Source organism: Bos javanicus, chromosome 8, assembly GCF_032452875.1.
Source record: "Bos javanicus breed banteng chromosome 8, ARS-OSU_banteng_1.0, whole genome shotgun sequence".
Taxonomy (NCBI): domain Eukaryota; kingdom Metazoa; phylum Chordata; class Mammalia; order Artiodactyla; family Bovidae; genus Bos; species Bos javanicus.
In genome coordinates, this window is record NC_083875.1 from 69,962,364 (window position 1) to 69,974,146 (window position 11,783).

At 53.9% G+C, this 11,783-nt stretch overlaps 1 protein-coding gene across 4 annotated transcripts; it reads right to left on the reverse strand.

Moving 5' to 3' along the window:
* Nucleotides 1-1,333: 1,333 nt before the first annotated feature.
* Nucleotides 1,334-9,607, reverse strand: LGI3 (leucine rich repeat LGI family member 3). 4 transcript variants are annotated; one of them, XM_061426929.1, is made up of 9 exons: nt 8,975-9,331; nt 8,061-8,132; nt 7,210-7,281; nt 6,821-6,892; nt 6,645-6,716; nt 5,222-5,391; nt 4,925-5,089; nt 3,705-4,025; nt 1,334-2,793 (listed from the first exon to the last, which is right to left on the reverse strand). In XM_061426929.1, exons 1-9 carry the CDS (start codon nt 9,178-9,180, stop codon nt 2,183-2,185), a joined length of 1,761 nt encoding a protein of 586 aa, XP_061282913.1. In that variant the 5' UTR covers nt 9,181-9,331; the 3' UTR covers nt 1,334-2,182. The 4 variants fall into 4 exon arrangements, with proteins under 4 accessions (XP_061282913.1, XP_061282915.1, XP_061282914.1 ...); XM_061426933.1 differs by having other exon boundaries at nt 2,706-2,793; nt 2,959-4,025; XM_061426931.1 differs by having other exon boundaries at nt 1,334-4,025; nt 8,975-9,607.
* Between the last annotated feature and the right edge of the window lie 2,176 nt (nt 9,608-11,783).

Consider the following 11,783-nt stretch of genomic DNA (forward strand, 5'->3'; position numbering starts at 1 on the left):
TCTCTGGTTTATCTTTCTACTGGGTGACAAAATGCCAACATGTCTAGAAGACTCAACCCACTTTCCCTGGCAACCTCTCCCCTGGCACAGGATGAGACCCCATTTGAAAAAGTAGGACAGGCATTCCCAGGACAGTGTGGCTGGGGGACCCGAGAGGTACCTGCTAAGCCAAGAGCACGTGAATGTGGTTTCAGAAGGTGGAAACCCAGACATATCATCTATGAGGTTCCCTGTTGTGAGAAGTGGGCATCTGAGGCTAACGGTAAGATGTAGGGTACAGGGGCTCTGTGAAGATAGAGAAGGACAGGGAAGCCTGGCGTGCTGCAGTCCATGGGGTCACAAAGAGTCGGGCATGACCTAGTGACTAAACAACAACAGGGGCTCTGAGACTGAAGATGGGTAGAATCCTAATCCATAGAAAGCAGGTCTCCTCAAAGATCAGCCTTCTCCCTGCCATTAAACAGTCTTCTGTGAGACACTTGGGTATCTCATAGAGTCCTACAACCAAAAAAGTCTTAGCTTTGTGCCAGACACACGATTCTAAGTGTCATACACACATTGTTGTTGTTCAGTAGCTCAGTTGTGTCTGACTCTTTGCGGCCCCATAGACTGCAGCATGCCAGGCTTCTCTGTCCTTCACCATCTCCCAGAGTTTGCTCAAACTCATATCCATTGAGTCACTCATGCAATCCAACCATCTCATCCTCTGCCACCCTCTTCTCCGTTTGCCTTTGATCTTTCCCAGCATCAGGGTCTTTTCCAATGAGTTGGCTCTTCACATCAGGTGGCCAAAGTATTGGAGCTTTAGCTTCAGCATCAGTCCTTTCAATGAATATTCAGGGTTGATTTCCTTTAGGATTGACTGGTTTGATCTCCTTGCTGCCCAAGGGACTCTCTAGAGTCTTCTCCAGCACCACAATTCAAAAGCATCAGTTCTTTGTTGCTTAACTTTCTTTATGGTCCAACTCTCACATCGGTACAAGACTACTGGAAAAACCATCGTTTTGACTATATGGACCTTTGTTGGCAAAGTGATGGCTCTGCTTTTTAATATGCTGTCTCGGTTTGTCATAGCTTTCCTTCCAAGGAACAAGCATCTTCTAATTTCATGGCTGGAGTCACCATCCACAGTGATTTTGGAGCCCAAGAAAATAAAATGTCACTGTTTCCATACATACATCAACATATTATAAATCTAATGCATTCAAATCTCACACTAACCCTGTCAGGTAGGTAGCATGGTTAGCCACATTTTTTAGATGAGGAAACTGAGATTCAGATAGGTGAAGGAACATGCTTGAGACCTCCCAGCTAGTAAGTGGCACAATCAGGATCAGGCAAAGTAGGTTTTATTATCTACTTTACAGAAAGAGACGCTCAGCTGGGGGAAATCAGTCCACTTGCTTGAAATCTCACACCAGGTCTGAGGGTGGCAGCCATGATGCACGTTTGTCCAGCAGAGGGGGATGGAGAGGAGACCAACCACTGAGCTGGTCCTTAGCCCTAATGGTTGGACTTGACCTGACCGAGGGACAGACAATGGGCCCCAAGACTGTGATCTCCAGGAAGGAACACTTGGTCGTGAGTCAGCCCCAGGTGATCGAGACTAGTCATACTGGCCCAGCAGCTGAGTGTCATCAGCGTGAACTCCTGACCCCAGCACCAGCTGACCCTGGGATGCTTACTCCTTCCTTAGAGGGAGGGGAGCAGGGAGGAAGGGGGTCTGACATCTGATGCTGGCCCCCTCTAAGCATCAGGGACAGAAAACACAGCTTTGTTCTTAAGGAAATAGGAGCTGCAGATCATCATCATTGATACCTAAGAGCCATCAGTGGGGTGGGATTTTTATTTGAAACAAGTGAATCAGATCATTGCCCCCAAGTGCCTCTGGGCATCTTGCTACCTGGGGGCCCTCACACCATCTAGGCACAGGGAAGAGCCTCCCCACCCTGTGCCTCCCCCACCAGTTCTGCATCTCAGAGCCTTCTATTCCCGGTGTACAGCAGAGGGCAGCAGAAGCTTGGCTGTCAGGAGCCGCTTCCTCTGGACCCTCCTTCCCTCTCTCCCCACTCCAAGACTCAGCTTGCACTGAAAGGCAGTGCTTTTGGGGTGTGTCTCTGTGGTTCAGAGGGGTGCCAGGGACCCCAGGGTGCTCTCCACTCCTGGCACCTGCCCAGATACCTCAGGTGCTTGGCCAGCCCTTGGACACACTCAAAGGAGCCCATACAGCACAGGGTCCATGTCCCAAAGGTAGGGCTGAACCCAGAGGGTGGTCAGAGGCAGGGGCAGCTACAGGAAAGAAAAGCAGAAGGCCTTTACCTGGGTGGTCTCCTGTCCCCCAGTGAACCAGATTCAGGGTGAGAGAAGGAAACTCCAGTGGGAACAGAGACAGCGCTGGGAAGAAGTCAGGGTCAGCTGTTGTTGTTATTGCTTCAGGCGGAGGGGTTTTGCCCCCCAGGAAGTCCGGCTGGTACCCAGAGGCTGGTACCACCATTCCCATCATTATCAGCCATGGGGTGGGCACACCAGGGGGTGAGTGGAGGAGGACCGGTACTATGAGCCCCTCCAGGAAGAGAGGCAAGGTCACAGAGGAGACCCCCTTCAGGCAGCACTGAAGCTGTACATGTGCACACAGAGATGGGCGTGTAGACAGATGTGTGTGCATGTCACTGAAGAAGGGTGTCCAAGTCCACATGTGCCTGCGGAGGGCGCGTGGCGTGGGAGAGTGTGCCCGGCAGCAGGAAGGATGTGGCCACGGGCTGCAATGCGGAGCATGAGCAGGTAAACAGACAACTGGAGCACCAACAGGAAAGACCAGAGGGTCCGAAGGATAAGCCAAAGAGCAGGAGGGAGCAGTTCAGCCTCCCTCCCTCCCTCCCAGGACCCCTCCCCAGGCCAGAGCACGTGGAAGGCAGCAGAGCGAGGGCGACTGCGGGCGGGGTCAACAGGCGTCCATACGTGGGAGGGCACTGGGCGCTGGGTTGCCAGGTGCGCACACAAGTCTTCATGCTGATTCCAGTGAAGATGAAGGGGCATCCCTGGGCTATAGTTCATGGTGCGGCCCGTGCTCAATGGGGTGTGTACACGTGAGAGCACGTGTCATGGATGGGCTGTGTGTGTCTTCCCACAAGCGCATATGTGGCTCACCTGGAGGCTCCCACCCAGCCTCCAGTGTTGCCCGAGGAACCCCGAGGCCCCCAAAGTCCCCTAGGCACTGAGGTCCACCACCACATGTCGGTACACCAGAGTCTGTCCCTTGAAGCTGGGCGCCAGGAGCAGCTGGGCATCCCCAGCTGGCATGTAGCAGAAAGCCCGGGGGGCCTGCACTGCCAGCTCTTGGAACCGCACAAACTTCTGCCGTCCCTCATCCCACTGGTAGATCTGCGTGAAGGAGAAGTCGCTGCCTAGTGCCAGGTAGCGGCGGCCGCCCACCAGGAAGGGTTGCAGGGCCAGCGAGCCCCGGGAGGGCAGGGCCTGCACCTCGGAGAAGCGGGCACCCTCCCAGCGCAGGATCTTGGAGTCACCAATGTAACGGCTGAGGCACAGGTAGCTATCGCGGCCTGCACGGAAGTGTTTCACTGCCTGGGCATCAGGCACCTGGGTCACCTCACCCTGAGCCACAAACTGCTTCTGGGTGCGACTCCACTGATAGATGACGGGAGCCTGCGAACTGCTGGACACGATCAGACGTGGCTTTCCCTCACCATCCACGAATTCCAGGTCGGTGTCACGGTGCCAGGGGTGCAGGGCCTGGTGGGAGTAGAAGCCGTTCTGATGCCAGCGGTAGAGGCTGGTGGCACCCGCCTTGGAGCTGTCGGCCACAGCGAAGTACCAGTCGCCGTCGATGCGGAAGGCCTCAAGGTCGTTGGGCTTGCGCACACGCTGAGGGTCAATGTCCTGCAGCTTGGTGAAGCGCGTGGTGTTGGGGTCCCAGTGGTAAATGTAAGAGCCCCCAAACAGCTGGGCCACCACCACATACAGCTGGCTGTCCACCACCATTGGCTTGCAGTGCACTGCAGAGGGGGCTGCGGGTGGAGGGGAGTGGTGTTAGGGGCCCCCCACGCCACACCCTCAGAAAAGAGGGTTGGGCCCTCCGAATAAGGCTCTCTGCTACAGCATTCTCTCCCTGCTGAATGTCCATCGTGTGCTCAATGCTTTCTAATTGTCTCACAGCTAAGAATCCATCTCACCATCACCCTCCCCTTGCCTTTGACTCCAGAGTTCCAATATAAGCTTACACTGAGCACAAAATAGGTGTTGCTAGATATTGACCAACTGAATAACCATCATGTCAGTTTATTGTGTACAAAGGCTCAGTGGTAAAGAATCACCTGCCAATGCAGGAGACACAGGTTCTATCTTTAATCCAGGAAGATCCCACAGGCTTTGGAGCAACTAACCCACTGCACCACAGCTATTAAGACTGTGCTCTAGAGCCTGGGAGCCGCAACTACTGAGCCTACCCGTGCTGACCCCATCCGGGCCACACCTGCTGAAGTCTGCGTGCTCTAGAGTCTGTGCTCCACAGTAAGAGAAGCCGCTGCAATGAGAAGCCCATGCAGCAACGAAGACCCAGCACAGCCAAAATTTAAATATAAATAAATAAGTAAATATATATATATATATATATATATGATTCAGCTTAGGCATCCCCTCTATCAGGAAACCTTTCCTGATTGCCCAGGGTAGGCCTCTCCTTTGGCCCCCAGAGCATTGTGGTCATATCTTCCTCCTGGCACCTATGTATTACATGGATGTTATCTGTGTATGTATCAACCTCCCCCCTCGCCAAAAACTAGAAAAGTTCCTCTTGTGGACAGAGACCATGTCTCATCTATCCTTCTACCTGTAGGAACTCAAGGAAGAGAAACAACAGAGCCCACCCCACCCTCAGGGCCACCACTGCCAGGCCAGGCCTAGATACCTGGGATTCTATCATAGTCTCGAAGCTGCCTTTCAACGTAGTCCCACTTGAGGATGGTGCAAGCGCTGGCTCCTGGCTGGGCCAGAGCCAGATAGAGATCGCTGGAGTAGAGGAAGGGCTCGGCTGACACTGCTGGGAAGGACAGCGTCTGGTACAACACGAAATCTGCAGGGATGAGGGATTAGGGGTTAGGGTTAGGTTAGGGAGAAGGGTTAGGGCTACTCGACTGGCAAGGCAGGGCACAGGGAGCATTCCAGGGGAGACCCAGCCTGATGGCCAAGGTGGGGCATCTCCTACCTGTGGTGATGCAGTCGAACTCACGCAGCGGTAGATCCTGCACCTTGTGCTCTTGGAAACGGGGTGGGCTGGCGCAGTAGATGGGCGCCACCGTGGTGTTGGTGTGTGCCAGCCACTCCACCAGCCACTTCACCTTGCAGTCGCAATTGAGCGAGTTGCCCCGCAGGTCCCTGGATCGTGAGGGTGATGGAGGAGGCACAGAGAGGGGCAGGCTCTCAGCTGCTCTGCCCACCCAGGCCCTCTAGGTTTTCAGTAGATGTTGGCAAGGCTGCTGCAGGTTGCTCACGTGGCATCTTTGTGCCGGTCAGAGAATGGTCCCCCACAGGGTGGGCTCAGCCCTGCAGACACGTGCTTGACCAGGAGAGTACAGGCTGAGTTTCAGCCCCTACTTGCCTCCTTGGCCAGGTGCCTTTTCCTGTGTAAGACTTCCACATCTATCTGTTTCATCCTCGTTCCTCCAAACCTTCCTCAGTCTGGGGCTTTTGCTTTCTTGTAGAAATACTGATCAATGACTGTGGCTATGCTACTGGACTTAAACCAGATTCAAATCAAACATATGTTCTAAAAGCACGTATTCAAAAAGTACATCGTAGGAGGGAGGCTCAAGATGGAGAGGTGAAGTGAAGTGAGGTTGCTCAGTCGTGTCCGACTCTTTGCAACCCCATGGACTGTAGCCTATCAGGCTCTTTCGTCCATGGGATTTTCCAGGCAAGAGTGCTGGAGTGGATTGCCATTTCCTTCTCCAGGGGATCTTCCCAACCCAGGAATCGAACCCTGGTCTCCCACATTGCAGGCAGACACTTTACCGTCTGAGCCACCAGGGAAGTCCCAAGATGGAGAAGACATACGTATACTGATTGGTTTCCCAGGGGGCGCTAGTGGTAAAAAACCCCTCTGCCTATGCAGAAGACGTAAGAGATGAGGGTTTGATCCCTGGGTGGGGAAGATACACTGGAGGAGGGCATGGCAACCCACTCCAGCATTCTTGCCCGGAGAATCCTATGGACAGAGGAGCATGGTGGGCTACAATTCATAGGGTGGCAAAGAGTCAGACACGACTGAAGCAACTTGGCATGCACAGAGCTGATTTGCATTGCTGTACAGCAGAAACCAACACAACGTTTTAAAGAAATTATCCTCCATTTAAAAATAGATTAAAAAATAAAATACTTACCAAATTGGAAAAAATATACACATAATGTCTTGCATGCATTTTAAGAGGGTCCACAAATGCCTTGAAGAACCTCAACTTGAAAGGCTACCAATCTCTGTATAAATCAACCTAGCCTTCTCCCCCGCCCAAACCTAAACCCTCCCAGCCTGTCAAGACCTTATGGTCTTCCAATTCTGGCTCCCACACTGCTCCCTCCAGGGCCACGCCCCTTTGTGCCATTGTCAACAAAAAGTAGGACTCAGGCCTTACAAGTCACTCAGGATGTCCAGGGGCCGAAAGATGTCTCTAGGCAGTGTCTGCAGGTTATTGTTGGCCAGTGAGCTGAAAGAGAGACCTCTGGGTCACCTACCTGAAGGTCATGCCCAAGGCCAAAGGCCACAGGAGACAGGGGGCTTTGGGCCAGTGTATGAGCGTGATGTACTCACAGGTGTGTCAAAGACTTGAGTCCTCGGAAGGTAAACTTGGATAATGCCCAGATGTCATTGTTCTCAATGAAGCTGGAGAAAACAAGAACTTATTTCAGCTGCCATTCAGCATCCCAGACCACTTCCCCCAACCCCAGCTGCTTCCCTATGGCCCTTCTAGATTCCATCCCATGACCCTAACGCAGGCTTTCATTCTGAATCTGGACATGAAGCCTGTGGTGACAGGCATTCAGGTGGGATGGTTTACGCAGAGGGATGGATGAAACGACCTTCTGCTCGGGCCCTGCAGTCAGAGGATTCAAGGGCTCTCTTCCCACCTCACCCCCAGCCCTCCCCTCTCCATCTCTGTTCTCAGCCCTCCTCCCAATTCCCCTTTCCTTCCCACGCACAGGTACTGCAGGTGTGACAGTCCTGTGAAGGCATTGTCTCCAATCAGTGTAAACTTGTTGGAATTGAGTAACCTGCAGAGACAAAGGCGGATTAGCGTTTCCAAGGGCACTCCTGCTGTGCCAGCTCCCAGCCAGTTGCCTCACCCCCAAGCCATGCCTCCCACCCTGGGGACCCTAGCGGAGGGTCCTGGAGCAGCCTGGGTGGCAAGTCCAGGCGGGAATCTGCTCTGGTCCCAGAAGCTCCCAGGGCCCCCATTTGCTCCTAGGGTATATCTCTCCTGCCAAGTTGGGTCCTTCCCCACAGCTCTGCCTCCCACCCTCACCCAGCTCACTCCAGTTCGTCTCAGACCGATGGCAACTTTGAGGATAACCACGTTTATCTTTTCTTGTGACTGGGGCTTCAAGCATAAATAGCTCCCTTTGGAATTCCAGACCCTCCTGTCTTCCCTCCCTTTCAGCTCCAGGCTCTCTCTTCAAATCCTGATCCTTGGGGTCACTTGTCTCTAAGGTGACCTCTCTCACCTGCACTGTCCACCCTCTGGCTCCAGCCCGAACTATCACACCCAGTTCTTTGGGGTCTCCAGAGGACACAAGTCCATTCCTAACTGGGCCCCAAATATCCTCGTTCTTTGCTTTTGCGTGCAACCTGGACCTTCCTTCCCCAAACTGCTGCTCTCTGCGCCCCTCTGGACTCTGCACTGCTTCACTATTTGTGGCTTTCCCATTGGAGCGAGAGTAAGGGACACGTGCACCTTGACCTCCACAGGCAACTTAGGATCACTCTCCTCTCCCCTCCCCCTAGTCTTCCCTTCCCCTTCCGACCCTGCCCTTCAGCGAGGCCCTGTCCATACAGGAACTGCAGCAGTGGAAGGTGGGAAAACGCTCCATCCTGGATTTCGGAGAAGGCAGCATTCACCAGCGTCCTGCAGGGGACATCTGAGGGTCAGTAACCAAGGGGAGAATACAGGACTGTGCTGGGATGGCATGAAGTGGACAGGGCAATGTCTTCTGTATACACTCGCCTTGGAAACTCCTCATGTCACCTGGCTCCACCCCCCTCCCCCTCAACCTGAGGCTATCTTTCCCTTCTCACAAGCTCATTATCATCCTCCACTACTGACTCCCTGAGCACCAAGGCCAAAAGAAGATTCCATTACCCATACCTGCTTCATCATCCAAACACCCACAGTGTGCTGGGTGCTGTTGAGGGATGGAGCACTGGGATGGGGTGGTGGATTAGCATCTTGCCCTCAGGGACCAACCACACAGCCTATCTAGTCCCTTAGGCTGCTTGCTGCAAGTGATAGGCTGGCTGGCCCCGAGCAGAGTGCTGGCGAGACCAGTGGCAGGCGTCCACCAGGGCCAGGGCACGGTAGGGGTGTATCTCCCTTCCACCCTTCCCCCTGCTGCCACCTTCCCCCTCCAAGAGGCCTTCTGTCCTTGGTATGACATCACAGGCAGGGGCCCCCATGCTCATGTAAACAACCCCCTCCCTCCCCCATGCTCATGTAAACAACCCCCTCCCTCCCGCACACAGTAGGTCTCATTAATGCTGATGGTGATGATGATTCATTCTTGGCCATAAACACTCGCTTTTCCAGCCATGGCTGCTTTCCCCAGCATGACTGCAGAACTCCCAGCCAGGCTGGAGCCCTCCTGGTCCTCACACTCTGTAGAGAGGGAGCAAGGGTTCTCCCCAGAGCAGGGTTTTTGCCTTCTTCTTTCCCGCCCCCCACCCAACCACACCCCAGTCCAGAGCACTCACAGAGAGATGACCTCGGAGGGCAGGTTCCTGGGCACTGCCTTAGAGTCCACGCAGAAGGCAGTGTCCCTAGTGCAGGAGCAACTCGGGGGACAGGGGGGCGTCTTGGGGGGTCTCTTGGCGCCGACTTGCAGCATTAGGCAGAGGCCCAGGGTAGACAGCGCCAGGAGCCGGAGCCCTGAGACCCGCCTGGCCTGCAGCCCCGCCATGCTGCCTGCGAGCTCGCGGCCCCCGCCCCACCGCTCCCGGCCACCCCGTGCGGGCGCTCCCGAGCAGCCGCTGTGACAGCTAGGGTCCCCCTGGCTGTCCTCTGCAGAGCTACTCCTCCGGCCCTCGGGCGCCGGCGGCCGTCCCCGCCCCTGCTCGCTCCCGCGAGCCGAGCACTCGGAGAGATGCAGAGATGCGCGGATCCGGGGGCCGAGCCGAGGGCTGACAGGTTGGGAGGACGCGGACTGCGGCGGGCGGCGGGGGCGCGCAGGGCGGAGCGGGGGAGTCCCCGGTGTGGGGAGGGGAGTAGCCACAGAAAGGAGTGGTTGCGCCCCGGTCGGCCGCTGCGCGCCCTGCAGGCGGTCTCCGGGGCCATCTGCTCACCGGCCTGGCACCCAAAGCGGCTGGGCGCGAGGGGGTGTGTGTGTGTGTGTGCGTGCGCGCGCGCGCAAAATCTCCTTGTGCAACCTTCACGCGTGCACACTTGTCTCTGCACGGACATATATTTCCCCGGGGCAGGCATTGCTACGCTTTGAATCTATGTGCCTCTGTGCTTCTATCTTGGCCCTCAGCGGCCTGTGAGCAGAGTTCGTGGCATGCCATGTGTCATAAGTGACGTGCGTGTATTTGTTCACATCTCCGAAGGCTAGTCAACAGAATGTGCCTTTGTGTCTGTGCGAACCTAAAGGGGAAATATCACTGGAGTTGGAATGGGAATGTGTGGAAATCCAGAACATTCCTCATGAGGCACAGTCTGTGGTCGAGGGTACTGGGAACGGCCTTGGGCATTTCCAGTCCAGCCCTTGGTTTAACAAAGGAGGAAACTAAAGCCCCAGTGCAGAGGAAAGCAGCCAGCCTTATCACATCTACTAGCTGCTGTGTACTCTGTGTACTTATCGCCTCAACCTTTTGAGGTCTTTGTTATTAAACACCTTTTGCAGATAAGGAAAGTGAGACCTGTAGTACCCAAAAAAGAAAGGGACAGAGCAAGGGTTTAAAACGCACTCTGCCTGACTCCCTGGGCTCCCTGGTAGCTCAGCTGGTAAAGAATCCACCTGCAAGGCAGGAGACTCTGGTTTGCTACCTGGGCTTGGAAAATCCCCTGGAGAAGCGATAGACTCCAGTATTCTTGTCTGGAGAATCCCAAGGACAGAGGCACCTGGCAAGCTACAGTCCATGGGGTCACAGTCAGACACGATGAGTGACAGAGAACACACGACCTGACTCCAGAGCCAACAACCGTTCTACACATGGGATTTTCAAAGTCTGGTCCAGGGAGCCCAGGGCTCTGAGGACCTTCCAGGGAGTCTTTGAGGTCAAAACAATTTTCCTAATCATGTTAAGGCATTATTTGCCCTTTTCATTTTCACACTCTTACAGAAGTACCCTGGAATTTTCCAGAGGTTACAAGACATATCTTCTATGAAATTAAAGAAATCTGCAAAAATGTAAAACAATGATGTCCTGCTCCATAATTTTTTGTTTTGTAAAGTAGTTAATTTCATTACATAATTTATGTTACATGTGCTACAAAACATTGGTATTCAGTCGCTAAGTCGTGTCTGACTCTTTGCAACCCCAAGAAGTGCAGCACGCCAGACTTCCCTGTTCTTCACTAGATATCTGCCTGAGTTTGCTCAAACTCATGTCCATTGAGTCAATAATGCCATCCAACCATCTCATCCTCTGTCGTCCCCTTCTCCTCCTGCCCCCAAATTTCCCCAGCATCCCAGGTCTTTTCCAATGAGTCAGCTCTTTGCAACAGGTGGCCAAAGTATTGGAGATTCAAATTTAGCATCAGTGCTTCCAATGAATATGCAGGGTTATTTTAACTAAATTAATTCAGTTTTTAAAATTTCTTAGTAAATATCAATATGGTAAGTATCGATAGCTGTAAGACACATAAACAAAAGCACTTTAGGGTTTTCACTACTTTTTAAGTGTTAAGGGTTCCTGAAACCAAGAAGTTTGAGAACTGCTGCTCTCTACTATGTTATTTCCCAGGAGTGTGTGTGTGGGGGGAGGATGATTGTCTGAGAGCTCACAGGTACAGTTAGGTGGATGGGCTCCCAGTTCAGTGCTCTTTCCATCAGTCCAGAAAGCCAAGATCACTGGATAGAAGATGCTTCCCCAGCTGTCCCTAGCCTCTGCCAGACAGGGATTCTCTGGTGTGAGCGTTAAGTCCATGTTCTCCCAGCCAGGGATGCCCCTGCCCTTGGATGCTCACTTGCTACTGCCCGTCCAGCTGCCCGTGCCGCCCTCCCCATGCCAGTTTGTGGGAAGACAAGCAGTGGGGGTGGGGAGGGTGGCCTGGGCAGCTGGACAACTGTCCCCACCCGTCCCTGGCACGGCTGTGCCCAGAACACAAAGGGCAGAGTGAATCCTGTCCCTCCCCTGCAGCTGAGGGGCCAGAAGGAGGAAAAAGAGAAGGCACACACAGGAGTGGCTACCATGGGCTTCTCCATCACCCATGGTTCTCAGAGAGCTTTAACTCAGATACAGACAGAACAGGGCAGTCTGGGTCCTATTCTTAGCCAGTGAGAAGAGGTGCCCTGGGGGGTGAAGTCCATGATGATAATCATGACGACTGAACTTGCACATCGTG

Bases quoted from the DNA above. Each gene is read 5' to 3' on its own strand.
- LGI3 (XM_061426929.1), bottom strand. From the start codon at position 9,180: ATGGCGGGGCTGCAGGCCAGGCGGGTCTCAGGGCTCCGGCTCCTGGCG. The intron at 8,133-8,974 runs GTGAGTGCTCTG...TGTCCCCTGCAG, and splicing joins CCCTCCGAGGTCATCTCTCT to GACGCTGGTGAATGCTGCCT. The intron at 6,717-6,820 runs GTGAGTACATCA...TCTCTCTTTCAG, and splicing joins CTCAAGTCTTTGACACACCT to CTCACTGGCCAACAATAACC.